We start from the raw sequence: 17589 nt of genomic DNA on the forward strand, positions 1-17589 counted from the left end.
AAGTGAAAAAGCGAGTTATTACATGGGGTTTTTTTGTAATTTAGCCTTAAAAATTTATATCCACTTTTGAATGTTTGGGATGTANCGTTATAAAATATTTTTTTATGCCGAAAATACCCCTCCGCCCTCTTCCTTGTTGCTTCGCCTCCCTCCGGCTCGCCGCCTCGCCGCCTCGCCGTCCTCCACTGCCTCGCACTCGCCCACATCCCCTTCGCCCTCCTCCGCCGCCTCGCTTTCGCCCTCATTGCCCTTGCCTACCTCTCCATCAACACCCATCTCGATTTTTTCCCTACTATCGTCGAAATTGAGGGACGGCGAGGGTGCAGGAAGAGAAGGGGAGCAGGTAGAGAAGGAAATGGAGAGAAATCGCGGCCGCTTGAGGTGGGAATTGCGGCCGATCGAAGGGACGGCTGAGGAAGATGATGAAGAAGATGAAAATGGCGAGGGGCAAAATAATCATTTTACACACCGTAACCCTCTTGTGAATATTTTTCATTTTACAAGGGGGCAAAATGTAGGTTTTTAAATGTCGGGGGAAGTGAAAAAGCGAGTTATTACATGGGGTTTTTTTGTAATTTAGCCTTAAAAATTTATATCCACTTTTGAATGTTTGGGATGTATGGACAGTATTATTTTTTTTAGAATTTTTCTTTTGTGTGTATGTGCAACATTATGCTTTGTAATAAAGCCTTTTTTCTGAAAGAAAAGGGACATAGACTACTTTATTTATTTAATTTTCTTTTCTAGCTAAAACTACTTAATTGTTTAATCAATAATCCAACGATATTTTTGTGATTTCCTTTATATTTATGCTGAAACTGATATCATTCATTTATAAACGAACCCAATAATCGAGTAAGTTTTTTTTTTTTTTTTTTTAAATGATAGGTAGCACGCTACCCACTTCGTTTATTTCATTTAGAAATAAACTTAGCTAGAAATGTGAATCAATTAGGATTCGAACTTGGGACCTCGGATATCAATTATCAAATCCTTTGCCACTTGCTCTAGGGACAGTCGGGTAAGTTAATCAGTGAGAATCAATTGGATTGATGAAATTGTTGATTTGTTCAGTGTACGTTTTAGGCTTTAACACACATAAGAATAAAAAAGAGCCATAAGCAACTATATCAGGTTGCCCAAACGACCAGCAAAACATTACACAGTTACACCCTTCAGGCTTTTTGAAGAATATTAATGTATATACACACACATATAGACATAGGCAAGAAAACAGTAGCTACTACAGAAACAAGGGAGACATTCGCCGCCACTTCATATATGTAGTAAAACTCTTTCAAGAGTCTTTACATATAAACTGCCATATTTTTTTTTTTTATTTACTGAAAATTTCTAGGGAGCTCTCAAGCATTTCAGGGTCCGAAACTGCAATTTCTTTGATGCTGGATCCGTTCTTGTACAATTTGAAGACTGGCAAAGAGCTTCCACACTCTGTTAAGTAGGGATCTTCTTGCACATCCACCTATAAATGCAATATTTATTTATAACTTTGTCCATACAGGCATCTAAGCAGAAGACATCATCAAAAAGTTTTGGAGGTTTAGAATATGACAAAAGAAGCAAGCTGGCTTGCCTTGTAAATTAGTGGCATCGGGATGAAAAAAAACATGAAGTGATGAACCTTAAAAAAAAAAAAAAAAACTAATGCTTCGCTGACTTGGAGACAATACAAGGTAGGTTGTGTAATGATCCAAAAAGCAAATAATTTGATTTAGGCAATTATTTATTGGAAAGGCTGTATTTCATAAATCAATGAGCTTAGAGCCTTGGCATAAAATGCTATAATAATTTTAGACTAGTTTTATTCCAACACGGTGGTTATTGACTGAAAACCTTTACTGCACTAAAGATCATACGGTGGAGGGTGAAATATCTAGCTTAGTATAGTAGCATGAAGTTGGTTTTAACTCTGTTAAAGAGACTATTTAAAAATCAAAGATCCTCAATAAGAGTTTTGCTAAAAAATTACAAAATTGACAGGAAACAGATTCCTAGTTTTACCCCAAAAAGAAAAGGTAAAAAGAGAACAGGATTCCATGGGGCTTGTCTATCTTTGCTTTCAGTTGCAGTCCTTTTTCCTTCCATTAATCTTTAAATGAGCGAAAAATAATTTTCTTCCTATTAATCTTCAAAGGAGCTAAATTATAATTGTGTCATCACATCTAAGAATGAGCTGTAAATCTAGAATGTGAAATGTAAGTGAGAATATTTCCTATTTGTGACTCATATGTTCAAATTAAAGAAGTCTAACCTTAAGAAAATTTACAGTTGGATAATGTTTGCAGAATTGCTCCAGCAAGGCAAGTTCTTGACTAGAGACATCGCTACAGCTGTCGAAAATGAGTGCAACAGAGAGGCCTGTAAGCAAAATGATGACAGATATTAGGACTTCACAATTATAAAAAAGGAAATATGGGAACATCCTATTCATATTCCTGCAAACTGTACATTTTCTTGTCAACCCAATGATAACCCCATGTAAAATATTTTTTTTGTTAGAAGCACATGCCCCCAAAATCTATTTAGAAACACGATATGTTATCCCTTTTGACCGTAAGACACAATGCTAGAAAGACTTAATCAGTTTGATTCCTATTCCTGCGTGTTCTTAAGCAGTGACAATCTACCATTCTTATAGATTGACTTTCCAACCAAACTTGCATGGTGGTTAAAATTGCAGTCAGTTCAAGTTTACCTCAGTAAACTTCATATGAAAAAGTAGAAGTGTGCCTCCAAACAGAAATAGATGTCCCCCCCCCACCACACACCCCACCCTTCCTCTTTTGTGCTGAAATAGAAGCTAACCTGCTAAAGCTGTAAATTGCAAGAATTGGTTCTTCGTTGTTATCGTGATAAAATTAGCACATCTCACGTCCTTGACTTCACCGTCTTGCTGCTTCTTTAGCTGCAATTGAGCTCCTAATAGGGCTCTACTCACCTCCTCATCTCCTGGCATCTCACACATTAACATTTCATAATCCTGTATTGCTGCTTCCCAGCGCTCTAACTAATAATGCCAACAACAACCATAACAATAATCAGTGAATTCGCATCTTATAATTTGTAGTTAACCCCTTCCTTGTAGTTTCATTCTGATAACAACGAAAACTCGGATCCACTCACCTTAGAGTTACAGTCAGCTCTCCTTAGACGAGCTTTACTGTATGCAGGGTGCAAATTTAAAACAGCATTGCAGTCCTCGATGGCTCTCTCCCACTGGCCAAGCTTTGAATGACAAGCGGCTCGATTGCAAAGCAGAATGGCATTGTTTGGATCATAATGAAGACCTTCTTGATACGAAAAGAATGCCTCTCGATATTTTGATGCTTTGAACAGACCATTACCAGTTGATCTAGCTAATGCCACACATTGAGCTTTGCGAGCCACAGCTCTCACCTCTCGGTTTCTTGGGTCAAGCTGAGAAGCCTTTTTCGCAAGAGCCACTGCATCTTCAAACCTTAAACAAGGAAAATATATTATTAAGAAAATAACAAGTGCTGAAAAACCTGAGTGTTATTCTTTCTTCTTCCCCCTTCCCCCTTTTATAGTCATTAAATGTACTGACCTCCCCAGAGACATGTTGACTTGTGCATGGACTGTAAGGAAATATGCAGTGCTAGAAGCACCAAAGAACTTTGTGGATGCATCAGTGTCAAACTTGGGTTCGTTACTTAATGTTGTTTCTGCTTCTTCATACTTTCGGAGAGCTAAGAGGGCTTCTTCTTGGAAAGCAAAGACCTGTAGAACAAATAGGACAATCATCACCACATCTAATGGCAATAAGCAGAATTGCACAATCTTTATTGACGTTCTTTTTGATAGACAAAATAATTTCAATCACTTTCCTAAAGCAACTCAAAAGATGACGTATTTTTCTCAAACCTGAGGAGATAAATCAGCACCGGCAGAGACTGCAGACCTTGCCTCCTTTAGCAGAATATGCCAACTCTTTAGATTGCGCGCCTGATTACACTTGGAGAGGCAGCTCCGCAGAGCCTGTGCTCGTGCAATGCCACGAGAGCTGGCTTCACCCTTCACTAGTTTGAAGTGATGAATCGCTCTCTCAACTTCTCCGAGTCTGAAATAGTTTTGACGGGAACTAGGAATGTTAGGTCTCTAATCAATTAAAGCAGACAAAAGGGCAGGGAGGTGCATTTCCTATTTTTCTTGGTTTTCGAAGATCAAGAGATTTTTTTGGTCACTCCATTTCTTTTGTTTTCCTTATTATTACTTCTGTAATTCCTCTTTGCATAGGAAGGCTGCTCCACATATTTACACAATTGAAATCAAAGAGCCACTGCATGGAAGTAGTGCGCGTCAGTAGAAGGTAAATATAGATTCTATAGGGGTGATGGGCTTCTTGTCGTCTTGTGTTATATCAGGATTGGACTCGACCAGGACACCCAATAGAGCAGAAGAATAGCAAAGGAAGAAAACAATAAGTGAGGTCTATTAGACACGAATATTTTAAGTTATGAATGTTTTTCAACTTATGAGAAAGAATGATGTACATCTCGATGTACTGTATATTGCTTGCTAATATAGGGACGGGGACCTGAAAGCATCCAGAAAAGAATTGGTATAAACAAGGATTGCAAGCGCGCGGCAGGCCAAATTAATACAAATTTTACCTAGTTTGCTCACCTAAGATAAAGATCGGCCAGCTGCTGATGACCACGACAGAAGGAAGGATCAATCTTCACGGCTTCTCTGCAATCTCCGACCGCCTCGAGAAGCCGGCCCATGGCGACGAGTGCAGCCGCTTTATAGCTCCGGTATAAGGCCTTATCTGGGTCGATCAGTGTCGCCTTCTCAAACAGCGCTACCGCCTCAGCAAGCCTCCCCTTCTCGTACTCCTCATTCCCCATCTCCTTCAGCTTTTCTGCCTCTGAACCGTTCGTAGCTAATTGCCTGCCGTGATCAGGGGTACTTCCGTTAGTCAACTCTTTTGCACTCTCGGGGGAACCGTCGACGAGGTTGCGGGCAGGGGCGATGGCAACCGGAGCGCGGATGTTGCCCAAGTTGCCACAGAGCATGACGTTGCCCGACGAGGCGCGGATGAGCTTGCTGCTCCCCTTGGTGCGCTGGTGGTCGTGGATCATGGCGTCGAGCTCGGCAGCCGCGATGGCGATGGCCGTGCCGCAGTACTGCTGCGGTGCTTTTCGGCCGGCTGGGAATATTATTTTCCTGCTTAGGGCGGCGGGTTTCGCTTTTACCACGGCCGCCGGCGCCTGATGGTGATTGTAGGGAGGAGCGACGACAGCGGCCTTTCGCGGGTTGGGCTGACAAGAGGCGACGGGCAGTGCGGAAGAGTGGCGGGGTTTGGCATCGGGAGTGGCCCGGGAGGTGGATTTCTTCCGGCCCTTGCGTCGCCCGCGGAATAGTTTTTTGTACAAGACAAACAATCCGCAGCCAGACGGCTGCTTCTTCGCGTCATCCTTCTTTTCCATTTGCATCCTTGGGATTGATTTCTTCTATATAACAACCATTCATCTGTGGGTAGCCATGTATGAATCTCCAGCCACTTCTTATTAACAAATGTATGTGCGTGTGTATATTTTATATCTTTTGTTGGGGTTGGTGGGGGGAGGAAGCACCCTCCCTCCCTCTCCTTATGATCGAATCGAACTAATCACCTACACTACAGCTCCCTTGTGAAATCCAAGAGGGGAGGGAGGTGATGGGGGAAATCAACCAGAGCTGAAACAATTCTACTAATGGAGGAGCGATCGAAGAAAAGGAAGTCGAGAGAAAGAGAGAGGTGATGGTTCAGATGGAATAATTTTGGTAGATTGAGGGAGGTGGGCGGGCGATTCGGAGGCGGGAGAGTATGGATTGCTACAAATCAATTAAATTTAGTAATTGTTCTAAAATAAGGGGAAAGGCGTCGATCCAACAGGGTGGCGGAGGAGCGCGACCACCCCTCTCTTGCGTATTTTTGGTGCGCACGAGGGAGTGTAAAACGGCTGGACGGCCCGGTATGACGCCGGCCATGCTGGGCCGGTCCAAAGTAGACCATCAGTTTCGGCACAGTGTTGCGTACTTGCCTGACACAGTTCAGCCCGCTGGTCGGCCCAACTTCCCCCCTCTAGTCGGAAGTTCGGCAGATCAAAAAATAAAAAATAAAATAAATAAATAAATAAATAAATAAATATATATATATATATATATATATATATATATATATTTTAAAAAATAATTTTGATCGTATATTATTTTTTTTAACATTTATGTAAATTTCGTTTTTTTTTTTTTTGTCAAATATAGATGATTATTTTTGAAAATAAAAATTAAAAATTTAAGGCAAGAACAAACAAGGACTAAAGCTTTGAAGAGCTCTGTTTTGAAATATAGCGGCTAACTAAAACATTAAAATTCCGCCGAGATGCCAAATTTCATATTTGGACCTAATTGTGCAGTCCACAAAATTTGGCAGCAAACCTGCTTTTCCCAGAATCTACTTCCAGCATAGGCTTTTCATCTTTTGCTGGCTTGATAGCATGAACCGCACAAAAATGGTCTCCTTTCTTTTCTCTCAAATAGTTTATACTTTATACCCAACGGAGATAACGTGTTGGGTTCTTAAATACCTTAAATAGTGCACCATGATGGCTGTCCATTTCAAAATATGGTCACGACTCACGAGTCATGACATAGAAGGCCCTATTTGTTTTAGCCACAATTGTTCCTTTTGGCATGCATGCCAACTTCAACCATAAGCTGATTAGTTTTCGCATTGCATCCTTTGGGCAGTATAATAACCCCTTGACTAATTAATTAGTATGTGAGCAAGAAGATATCAAAGCTGTCACGTGTTTTTGAAGGGAGGACACGAGCAGTGCGCAATTGCGTGTTGCCACTTGCCACAGGATTCATTTGATCCGCTCAAAACTTCCATGTTGAATTTTGAAAATTCTAAAGTATCATTTTTATAGTTAACTAAATTAATTTAAAATTTTTAAATAATTATTTTATATAAATAATTACGAGGAAGCTGCAGAAGTTTTTTTTTCTTGCNTTTTTTTTTTTTTTTTTTTTTTTTTGTGGGTGTGCTCATTCAACTATAATGATTCTAGAACTGGAATACTATCTATAGATAGAGTATAAGGATACTTCAAAGTAACGGATTTCCGTGAAATTTGGATCTTAGTACTTCTCTCCGTCAGCCACGCCGTTTCTCCTACCTGCCTACCTATATATAGCAGTCGCGAAAACCGAGGCTCGTCTCCACTCCCCGCTCCTCCCAGCGAGCGAATTCGGTGCTGCTGCTAGTGAGCACACCAGCAGCTTCCGGACTCTTCGAACGCCGCGCGGCCATGGCGGGGTCGCTCCAGATGCCCTCCTCTCTCTCCCTCCGAAGCGATCGCCGCTCCTCTCCGAGTTCCTCATCCTCATCGCTCTTCGGCCGAAGGATCGGCTCGATCGCGCATTGCGGCGAGACGAGGAGCAGCCGAAGAAGGACGGATGTCGGCTTCGCCCCGGTTAGGGCCACCATCAACTCTGTTCTCAATGACGTCGCCAAGGATTTCGTGGTACTCTCACATTTTGCTGCTCTGCCCTGCTCTGCTCGCTCTCGCTCTCGCTCTCGCTCTCGCATCTGAATCTAATCTCAAACCTCTAACCTCAAACACAAACCCTAAACCTTTATAAATTACGAATGCAGTGCTGTAACTTGTGTTTTGAGTAATGATGACTTAAATTGATGAAATCAGCCGAAGCGTCCGCTCCGGGCGCCGATGACAGAGAAGCAGCTGGCCGATCCCAAGTCGGTGGCGTCGATCATATTGGGAGGAGGAGCAGGGACTCGCCTCTTCCCTCTCACCCAGAAGAGGGCCAAACCAGCGGTACTACAATAATATATGCATTTGCATTCGCAACACTAGTAACTCTTTTTTATCTGTTTCTTCTGTTTCTTCTCGTCTTTCGTTCTCTTGAAGAGAATGCGTTGCTATTTGGAGCACTGTAGCTTCATATGCTGAGAGACTACCTAGGCTTGTCTTGTAACGCATTCAGCTTGTTTCTCTGTTCAATGGGTCTCGAATTCTTTTGCTCCAAATTAATTTTTTCTTTGTTCATGAAATCGGCAATGGGATGCCTAAGAGATGTCAGCCAGTTGCTAGTTGTGTTTTGTTGAATTCTGTCTTAATTTGTAAAAGGCGTATGTTCAATTAATTGTCTTTGTTTTATGCTTCTTCTGCTTGCGATCAATAGTTTTCAGATTCCTACTTCTGGTTTCCAACATCTATAGGGCTAACTCTGTGCTAAATTATGGAATATTTCCCCTAATTCTCTAGATTTTTTGGTGGCTAAACTTCATGCAAGTTGAATTAGTTGCCATAATATGGAACTGGTTAATAAGCTGGATATTTTTTTGGTAAGCTTATTATTGCAATTTGCAAGCACAACTAGCAGCTTATTGTGTTTTGTTCTGACTCTGCCAGTTCTATCTCGCTCAATTCTCTCTTCTTCTGCTGCTTAAATGTGATTCATAATGTGCAGCCATGTTGTCTAAATATCTAAATCTTTTTTGCTGAATTTCGTGCATGTCAGGTGCCAATTGGTGGCTGTTACAGGCTTATTGATGTTCCAATGAGCAATTGTATTAACAGCGCAATAAATAAGATTTACATTCTGACCCAGTTCAACTCTCAGTCTCTCAATCGCCATCTTGCTCGGACATATGATTTTGCTAATGGCGTGAACTTTGGAGATGGGTTTGTGGAGGTAAGCTTTTAGTGGAATTTGCAACCATGAATTTTCAACCGTCCTTTATAGGAGATTATAATTTAGGTTTAACACGCTTTCCTGTTTCTTTCTACACAGGTACTAGCAGCTACTCAAACACCTGGTGAATTCGGAAAGAGGTGGTTTCAAGGAACTGCCGATGCTGTTAGACAGTTCATATGGATATTTGGGGTCTCTCATAGTTTACTTTTGTGCTTTCCCAAATTTTGAGTTAGGATGAAAAGCTTATAACGCGTTTTGCATTGTTTACATATTGTGTTTCTTTCCCTTAGTACTATGGGAATAAAGGTGCCTAGGGATATTCTTATTTATTTTTACCTTATTTATTAGTTTGCAAACTCATCTTTCTTTTCAGAAAAAAAAAAGCAGCAAAAAATTGTTAATACTAACCTTTTATTTTCGATTGTGAAACAAAATGCACATGTAAGTGTTTTCAAATAATCGACCGCAGCAAAACTAGGATACCTAGGTGCCTTCTATCGCATGGATTTTTGAGTATAAGTAACCAAAAAAAAAGAAGAAGAGGGAGAGAGAGAGAGAGAGTCGCCACACGAGTACTTTGTTGTTTGCTTTCTTAGTTTCACCTCATCTTGATTAATTTGTTCGTGGCGCCCTTCACATCTTCCCAACTTACTCTGCTGCAATTCATGCAGGATGCCAAGCTCAGGCATATAGAAAACATACTTATTTTATCTGGCGATCATCTATACCGAATGGATTACATGGACTTTGTGCAGGTTTGATTCAAACTTTCTTACTCTATCTTCACATATATTTGTGCGTGTTTGTATTCCTTGTCCTTATTTATTAATATATAAGTAACATTTTGCAGAAACATATGGATTCTGGTGCTGATATTTCTGTCTCTTGTGTCCCCATGGATGACAGGTAGTATTCATTGCCCTATTGAAACACTATTTTTACCCATATATGAAAAAAAAAAATTCCCTTGTTCAATGATATTACTGCTATTCAAATCAATGTCATATTTAATTAGCAAGATCTGGAATTATAAGTACATATCTTCAATCCGAAAAAAAAAAACAATGTCAAGCAGCTGGCATATGTTCTTTTGTCCAGCACCACCACAATTCAACGTTTGGGTTCGCTAAAGTCATTATTGTAGAAGTAGTTGTGCTTGTCGGCTAAATGCACTTTTTCCCCCTCTTCTTCCCCCTGCAGTCGGGCCTCTGACTTCGGATTGATGAAGATTGACAACGCAGGTCGTATCACTCAGTTTCTTGAAAAGCCCAAAGGCAAAAGTTTAGAGACAATGGTATGTACCTTCTCATTGGAGCCAACTGCATGTGGGTTGAAGGTTTTACTAGATGTATCCTAAATTTACATAGAAAAAAGTCCTGCTAGAACTTTCTTTACGAAGTAGCAAGCTGAAAGCGAATCTTCATTATTGCAGCAAGTGGACACAACAATTTTAGGGTTGTCACCTCAAAATGCACGGAAATACAACTATATTGCATCGATGGGGATATATATTTTCAGGACTGATGTCCTGCTGAGTCTTTTAAGGTACATCTTTACTTATATTTATCAGTAAATAGTGGTGTGTTATTGTGGCATTCCTAGAATTTGGAATAGTTCTATATATGAGATATGATAAGGCTAAACATGACAACCCGACTATAGTATTTTGAGCGATGGCTAGGCCCAGGAGGTTAAGAGAGTTAAGCGTGTGAGGGCTAGAGTAGGTTTAGGATGGGTGCCCCCCCCTTGAGAAGCAGAACGTCATATTTAGTATTAAAGACAGCCACTAGCCGGAAGTGTTAAATAAGTCTTGGCAAGTCAGGATCTGAATGACATGCTAAAATCAGGGTCTGGAAATGACAGGTTAAGCCAGATTTTGAATAACAAGGCTACCGAGATCAGTCTCACATCATTTGTTGCTTGTGAGTGTCCTCAAGCCTGATGAGGATATCAGGGCTTAAAGGGGAGGAATGTAACACCCCCAGGATTTGGAATAGTCTTATTGAGATATAATAGGGCTAAATATTTAAACCCGGCTATAGCATTTTGGATGGCAATCAAGCTCAAGAGGTTAAGAGGAATAAGCATGTTAGAGCCAGAGTAGTTCTAGGATAAGTGATTCCTCTGGGCAGTAGGGCGTCACAGTTATCATTCAACATGTTCATGAACATGAAATTGGTGACAAATATTTATATTTAGGATTTCCTAACAAGTCCAACATGCTATTCCCCAATTAGGGTATATTTAAGTTGGTTGGAGTTGTGCAGAAGTGCTTGAGTAGAGCTCCGTGGAAAATCTTGTTGGAGCTGTGCAGGAGTGCTTGAGCAGTGCTCCATGGAAAAACTCGATCAACATTTTTGTTACAATTAGTATAACAACTGTCTATTGCAGCTAATTGTAAAGCTTCAAATTGGATTTTTTTGCTTTTGATGCCTAGAAGCTTACTTTGGCTTCTCACCAATCCAGTGAGCTCCAAACACTCATTTACAGCTAGCCTGGCCTTTTCTTCTCAAATGGAACAGTTTCTCTAGAAACAGGACCAAATAGGCAGCCAAGTGTTTTCCCATATATAGTTTATTTTCTCCTTGAAGCAATCAAAATTTTCATCTAACTATGTATTATGGGATGAATGCCTGCTTCAAGATTGATTCTTAGCTGAACCAGATTCTAATATTTAAATATTGTTTTTTGGTTCAACTTTAGAAACCGCTATCCAACTGCCAATGATTTTGGATCAGAGATTATTCCCATGGCTTCCAATGACTATAATGTACAGGTACTCATGATCTTAAAACTTTTTTCCATATGCTGATGCACTATATGTTCTTAAACATTCGGTCAAAATGCTGACTTTGACTGTGTTGTCTATGAATTTGTTTATAAGTAGAGGGAAGTCTCTAGCTTCAGAAAAAAAAAAATCTTCTATTTCCAAGCTAGGTATTCTTATAATTTTTTAATTAACTCAGTACATTTTAATTTTATAATAGGCTTATTTATTTGACGGCTACTGGGAGGACATTGGAACAATAAAATCTTTCTTCGATGCAAACCTGGCTCTCACTGATGAGGTTAATATAAAGTTTTATAGAATTCTTTTCTAAAATAGAAATGGCAGATCTTTCTTACTTTTGATTCTGTTATGAAGAATCCCAAGTTTCACTTTTATGATCCTTTGAAGCCAATCTTCACATCACCTAGGTACTTGCCCCCAACTAAGACAGAGAAGTGCAGGGTAAGGTTCTCTAGCCATATAGTTCTTGTTGATTATTTGTCCTTTATTTCAAAGCTGCTCTGAAGATGATTACTAACATTCTACAGGTCGTGAAATCTATAATTTCACATGGGTGCTTTTTAATGGAGTGCAGTGTTGAACATTCCATTATTGGTGTCCGCTCACGGTTAGAATGTGGTGTGAAGCTTGAGGTAATTACTTTGTTAATGGGAGAATCTCTCCAAGATTGTCTTAATAATTTGTCATTTTATATGAACAATAGATGCTATCATACTATTTTTCTAGTTTAGTCAGTCTATAGATGACAATTTAAGTGGGTCGAATAATAAATAAGTTTGCTGAGATTCCTTTTCTGCAAATTTCAGACTTCGCAGGATTGGATAATTGCATTTGAAAGTAAAATAAGTTTGTGTAGAGCATAAATCTGCGGAACATGGTAATTTTATTGAATTTTTAGATGTGATACTATCTATATTTTCATGTTGCCTATTTCATTTGAAATATCAGCAAACACATCTAGATATTCATTTCATGTTCAATCCAACCTCAAGGCAGTCAATCGCTCAATTGCTTTAGCTCTACATTCTGATTAGTTTGAGTGTGATGTTGACTTGGTTGATTCTTGTGCTGGTCTTAAATATTTAGAGTAAAAAATTTCACATCTGAAGGAACTAATTCTTTATGAGTATCCCTTTAACTATACTAAGAATTGTTCTTATCATTATCTTACCATGCTCGAGCTAAAACCATCTGTTTCTGAAAGCTGTTTCTAATTGGTAGAACACCATGATGATGGGAGCAGACTATTACCAGACTGAGGCAGAGAGAGCTGCTTGCCTAGCTAAAGGAAAAGTGCCAGTTGGCGTTGGAGAGAACACCAAGATTCGGTAAGTTTTGTTAGATACTAAGCACAGGATGCGGTTTGAACTAGGCTAGGTATCGCCTTTCCTTTTTTCGGAATCAATATCACCTTGATATAAATTTTTCCTCAGGAACTGTATCATTGACAAAAATGCAAGGATTGGGAAAAATGTCGTCATCACAAATTCTGACGTGAGTCACTTCCAACTAATACTACCATTGTTGTTGATATCATATACAATGTAGTGATTAAACCATTAAATTTGAGGCATGTGCATGGACCTCATGAGCCTTGCCTGACTACTCTCTGCTTTTTGCACCCTCTATATTATCTTTCTTGCGGGCCTTTGCTCACATAATACCTTTGTACATCACTAATTTATAATGAATTGGGTATAACGCCCAGTTTTTACCACTTCAAAAAAAAAACATTAAATTTGAGCTACATGTGTACAATGTTTCTGGTGTCTTTATATTTTAACTGTTTCAATAATAAAATGCTGGAAGAACCCAGAAAACATGTATTACTAGCCCTTCGGGGTATGATAGGATATTTGTTTGTTTTATGTGTATAATATTCGCTTTTATATGCCGTAGTGTATGTGCTCAATGGATGTTTCTGCATTCATCTTATGATATTCTGTAAGGCCAAGTCAGTTTATGGAGTATCTGTAAGGGGTGAGAACTTTTGCAAGATTGTGCTCTTTTATATACCTTTTCTTTTAGTAGGGGAATGGTGTTGGCAAAACGATTTCATGAGAGCAGAAATGCCTGCGTTCTCTTTCTGTTTGTATTTAATATTTGTGCCATGTTATGTTGTAATAATAAAATAAATAAAATTATTGTTGTTTTCCTAACCTTTCCTGCACACACAGAGTGTGGAAGAGGCCGACAGGCCGTCAGAAGGTTTCTACATTCGTTCTGGGATCACTGTGGTATTAAAGAACTCTGTCATTCCAGATGGTACAGTTATCTAGGTATGTTTTATACAGCAAATTATCTGTGATTTGCGACGTATTAATCTTAATTAGTCCTTGCAATAATCCATTACCCTGAAGGCTTTGGAAGCATAGTACCTGGTTCTTCTATCATCAATTTTCAAAATCTCAATGGTTAGAGACTCGAAAAGTTGTTGACTTTTATCACCAAGGCATCTGATTTTGCGGTTCATATGTTGTGACGATCTTTGCTGTTAGTGATGACATATTGGACAGCTGATCATGATTGCTGTGTAACATAATAACCATTGACCAGCATGCTTCATCCTGCTCTTTGTATAGCTTCTTTTTTTTTTTTTTTTTCTTTTTTACGGCAAAAGTGATGTGAAGAATAAGAAAGAACAACCCAAATGTGTTGATCTTGTTGCTTTTTATTGTGATACATTTTATTAGTGCTCCATGCGTCATTAAGATAAGAATTAGACATGAAAAATTATAGGGGAAAACTACTAAGCAATAAAACTACGTGCTTGTGGTTTAATGGATTTACAGACTATACCTAGTAGTTCTATATGCTGTACTTAACTATTCCATGATTACTGTTTCATTGATGGTATAATTAATGACATGGCGAGGATTGTGGCTGTGTTTTGTGCCCTACATAATACGAGTTATATGCTATATATTAACTAGAGTTTCTCATGGCATAAAGCAGCAGTAATTGCACGATAGTTAAGCGCAATGAATGAGACCATAGGTTAGAAAAGTGCAAATGCACTAACTTGCAGAGAGTTTATTTAAACTTCTTTCAAGAAGGAAAAAAACGAGAAAAAGAAACAAAAAAGTATGAATCGTTCTTTTCCTATGTGTCATCCTCTTGTTTCGGTGGAAATTGCCTGGTGCTTGCCGACAAGGTTCCACAACCTGAGGGATTGGTTAGAGATGATTTTGGAAGTGGAGGAGTTGAGCGAGAGTATAATCTCGTAGCCATCCTTCAACCCATCCATTCCATCCGTGAGAAGCTGCCAAAAGAGACCACCTGCAAGCGGGCCGCCGTTCTGGGCGGAGCCATAAATGGAGTCAAATGCGGCTTCAAGCAAAGCATCTCTCTGGGGGACTCCCGATCCGCTGTCCCTCAACGACTTGCCGAACTCGGTGAAGAGGAGCGGCTTCTTCACGAGTGCGGCCGAGTCTTCGACGTGCGCCTGGGTCCAATCCCGGAGATACCTCAGTTGCTCTTCGTTTGTCCAGTTTGATAGCCTGCAACAAGCATGTAAATAAGCTACGCCACTAGCTGCATGGCGACTGAGACCTTGTGCGCGCGCACCATAAATTGAGCGAAAGCCGAATGGTCAGGGGACAATTTGCTCGGAATGTAAGGTGATAATAATAATAATAATAATAATAATAAAATCTTTAGACACAGAGGAATCATTTTTTCAGTTCCACCGTACGATAGATAAGAAACAGGACAACTTTGGTTTTCGTCAAGCTGATCAGAGAACATACCAGATACCGGGATAGGCATGAATGGTGGCGAAATCGATGCCCTGGACCTGATTGTTGGGGACAAAATCGGTTCCGAAGACGAGACCGTTAGGGTTGAATTGCTTCCGGAATTGCGAGGATGCACCGTAGAAGCCTTCCATGCCGATCTCAACCAAGTGAGCCCGGTCGATTGATTTCACGTAGCCACCCATCTCTGCGATCCACCCCTACACTACACACGTACGTACGTATATGCACACGCATGCTTGTGCATGCATAATTAATGAACTAATAATTGTTATTCACCTCACCTGGAGCGTAGCACCGGAGAGGTCGTCCTCGCAACGTGGCTCGTTGATGAGCTCCCAGGCGAGAATGGTGGGGTCGTCCCTGTAGGCTACCCTGCTTATTGTGTTTACCCTCGTCACAACCGTCTGTTTTTGCAAAGACACAAGGGTAATTAATAAGACACATCACCACATTAGTTTTTGAACACTTATTATTACATTATTATAGAGATGCACGCAGTTACAAAAAAAAAGAGCAATTAAATTAATTTAATTAATTAATGCCACGTGTGCGTTAGAGAAGTAAGCAGTTGTAAATCGGATGATCTATTTATTTAAGGATAAATACTTTTTCACTGATTTCATCAATTTTTTTATTTTAATATATTAAAAATTTATATGATGTGTCTAATTAAATTCTCGAGGGCTTGTAAAATTTAGAAATCTTTTTTAGATCTTATAATATTAAAAAATATTTGACTATTTTATAAACTGAATCAAATATACTAAGGTTATATACACTGTAATCTTATATTACATTATTGCATTAAACTAAACGCTTTAATACAGTATCGATAGTAATCTCGTTTAGAAATTCAAAATATCTAGATATGTTGAAATAATCTATAATGTTTATATAACGCGAATTAAATGCGTCCTAAGCATATGAATAGGTATGCTTGGTCTTATAATACCACAAAGTTGTGTAAAAGATAAAGATTAAATATTTACTTTTATTGTAAGAAATTACTCGTGTACGTTAATTAGGTTGTACTCGACTCTCTCTCTCTCTCTCTCTCTATATATATATACATTACCTTTACATGGTTCTTGTAGTAGCCCTTGACAATCTCATTCCTGTAGAAATCGTCATCTGATGTCACGTTCTCCCCTCTGTCTCTTGCCCACTCCACGTACTGCGGTCTCCCTCCAAAGTCTTTGTAGTTATTCACCAAGCTCAGTATCAGATATATCCCATGCTTTCCTGCTTCCGATACTACAAAGTCCAGGCCCTGGAACAGAAAATGGAAAGAAGTGGTTAATTACCAAGTAATTCGAGTCCAAAAAAAAAAAAAGAAAAAAGAAAAAAGAAAAAAGGAAAACCAGAAGTAAGGTTTTTTTAAAAAAAGAAAAGCAATTCAATTAATTAGACCAAACAAAATGCATATATATATATATATATATATAGCATGTGATTAATTGCACGCTTGCTAGCCGGGGAATAATTATGAGTGATCGAAAATTATATATGCACACCTGGAACATGGCCTCATTATAGGAGCCCGGAGAGTATTGGAGTGGCCAGGCGCCTCCGTCGCTGAAAGCCCAGGTTCTTCCCAAGGTCAGTCCGTGGCCGGCGGCTTGCTCCAACGCGGCCGTCACCTCTCCCCTCTGCGGGGCGGTGGCGGTGGCGGTGGCGTTGGCGTTGGCGGTGGCCGTGGCGTTGGCGGTGGCGTTGGCGTTGGCCGCCACCAGCATCAACCAGTAGGCGTTGAATCCGTTGAAGTAGAAGGCGCTCCCGTTCACCACGAACCCCGTTCCCTCCACCCCCACGAATCCGCCGATCACATTAATGTAATTACTACTGCTGTTCGCCTCACCCCTACAACCCCTCCCGGCGATCAAGTAGTACTGTACGCTACTCATCATGCCTAACAAGACAGTACAAGCTGAGCAGCTGCCGCGAATATTGCAGGCCCTAGTACTGCTTCTACACCCCCGCGCCATTATATATATATACTCTCGATTAATTACTTAAGGGCTTGGATTAATTAATGTATATTCACTCGGATCAATTTGGAAATAACAATATTGTATACGCACCGTGCATGATCAGTCGGCAACTTTAATTGACTACTATGGTGAGCGGCTAATTGGCTTATACGCGTGTGCTAATTGTCACACCGCGCGAGTAAGAAATAAAAGTTACCGCTTAATTGCATTATATATGTTTCAGAAATAGTAATTAGAGGGCATTACATATATAGTTAGTTTTTTGATATGGCTCTTAATTTCAGTGATCTACGCAGATCAT

The 17589-nt window shown here is 39.8% G+C and overlaps 3 protein-coding genes across 4 annotated transcripts; 1 reads left to right on the plus strand and 2 right to left on the minus strand.

The window, feature by feature from the left end:
• LOC109718042 (TPR repeat-containing thioredoxin TTL1-like) lies at positions 1106–6068 on the minus strand. The gene is made up of 7 exons (XM_020244034.1): positions 4666–6068; positions 3904–4099; positions 3587–3759; positions 3145–3478; positions 2827–3028; positions 2273–2379; positions 1106–1483 (listed from the first exon to the last, which is right to left on the minus strand). The coding sequence occupies exons 1-7, from the start codon at positions 5475–5477 to the stop codon at positions 1337–1339; spliced, it is 1971 nt and encodes a 656-aa protein (XP_020099623.1). The 5' UTR covers positions 5478–6068; the 3' UTR covers positions 1106–1336.
• On the plus strand, positions 7185–14231 carry LOC109718020 (glucose-1-phosphate adenylyltransferase large subunit 1-like). Of its 2 annotated transcripts, XM_020244000.1 has the most exons (16): positions 7198–7553; positions 7734–7865; positions 8572–8745; positions 8845–8937; positions 9420–9503; positions 9599–9654; positions 9949–10042; positions 10181–10293; positions 11452–11524; positions 11736–11816; positions 11894–11980; positions 12067–12171; positions 12761–12867; positions 12973–13033; positions 13717–13818; positions 13900–14231. In XM_020244000.1, the coding sequence occupies exons 1-15, from the start codon at positions 7338–7340 to the stop codon at positions 13816–13818; spliced, it is 1578 nt and encodes a 525-aa protein (XP_020099589.1). In that variant the 5' UTR covers positions 7198–7337; the 3' UTR covers positions 13900–14231. The 2 variants fall into 2 exon arrangements, 1 of the variants encoding a protein (XP_020099589.1); XR_002218343.1 differs by lacking the exons at positions 13717–13818; positions 13900–14231 and adding an exon at positions 12346–12416 and having other exon boundaries at positions 7185–7553; positions 12973–12989.
• LOC109718183 (mannan endo-1,4-beta-mannosidase 4-like) lies at positions 14123–17201 on the minus strand. The gene is made up of 5 exons (XM_020244236.1): positions 16812–17201; positions 16373–16567; positions 15579–15701; positions 15289–15494; positions 14123–15039 (listed from the first exon to the last, which is right to left on the minus strand). Exons 1-5 carry the CDS (start codon positions 17199–17201, stop codon positions 14649–14651), a joined length of 1305 nt encoding a protein of 434 aa, XP_020099825.1. The 3' UTR covers positions 14123–14648.

Source organism: Ananas comosus, linkage group 12 (genome assembly GCF_001540865.1).
Source record: "Ananas comosus cultivar F153 linkage group 12, ASM154086v1, whole genome shotgun sequence".
In the NCBI taxonomy this organism is placed as follows: Eukaryota; Viridiplantae; Streptophyta; class Magnoliopsida; order Poales; family Bromeliaceae; genus Ananas; species Ananas comosus.

What these genes read in the sequence shown, in the direction of transcription:
- LOC109718042 (XM_020244034.1), bottom strand. Translation starts at nt 5,477, where the DNA reads ATGCAAATGGAAAAGAAGGATGACGCGAAGAAGCAGCCGTCTGGCTGC. An exon ending in CTGGCCGATCTTTATCTTAG is followed by an intron (nt 4,100 to 4,665) that starts GTGAGCAAACTA and finishes AAACTATTTCAG; the next exon opens with ACTCGGAGAAGTTGAGAGAG. An exon ending in GTGCTGATTTATCTCCTCAG is followed by an intron (nt 3,760 to 3,903) that starts GTTTGAGAAAAA and finishes TTTGTTCTACAG; the next exon opens with GTCTTTGCTTTCCAAGAAGA.
- LOC109718183 (XM_020244236.1), bottom strand. Translation starts at nt 17,201, where the DNA reads ATGAGTAGCGTACAGTACTACTTGATCGCCGGGAGGGGTTGTAGGGGT. An exon ending in ATAATGAGGCCATGTTCCAG is followed by an intron (nt 16,568 to 16,811) that starts GTGTGCATATAT and finishes TTTCTGTTCCAG; the next exon opens with GGCCTGGACTTTGTAGTATC. An exon ending in TCTCCGGTGCTACGCTCCAG is followed by an intron (nt 15,495 to 15,578) that starts GTGAGGTGAATA and finishes TGTGTAGTGTAG; the next exon opens with GGGTGGATCGCAGAGATGGG.
- LOC109718020 (XM_020244000.1), top strand. Translation starts at nt 7,338, where the DNA reads ATGGCGGGGTCGCTCCAGATGCCCTCCTCTCTCTCCCTCCGAAGCGAT. An exon ending in ACGTCGCCAAGGATTTCGTG is followed by an intron (nt 7,554 to 7,733) that starts GTACTCTCACAT and finishes TGATGAAATCAG; the next exon opens with CCGAAGCGTCCGCTCCGGGC. An exon ending in ACCTGGCTCTCACTGATGAG is followed by an intron (nt 11,817 to 11,893) that starts GTTAATATAAAG and finishes TCTGTTATGAAG; the next exon opens with AATCCCAAGTTTCACTTTTA.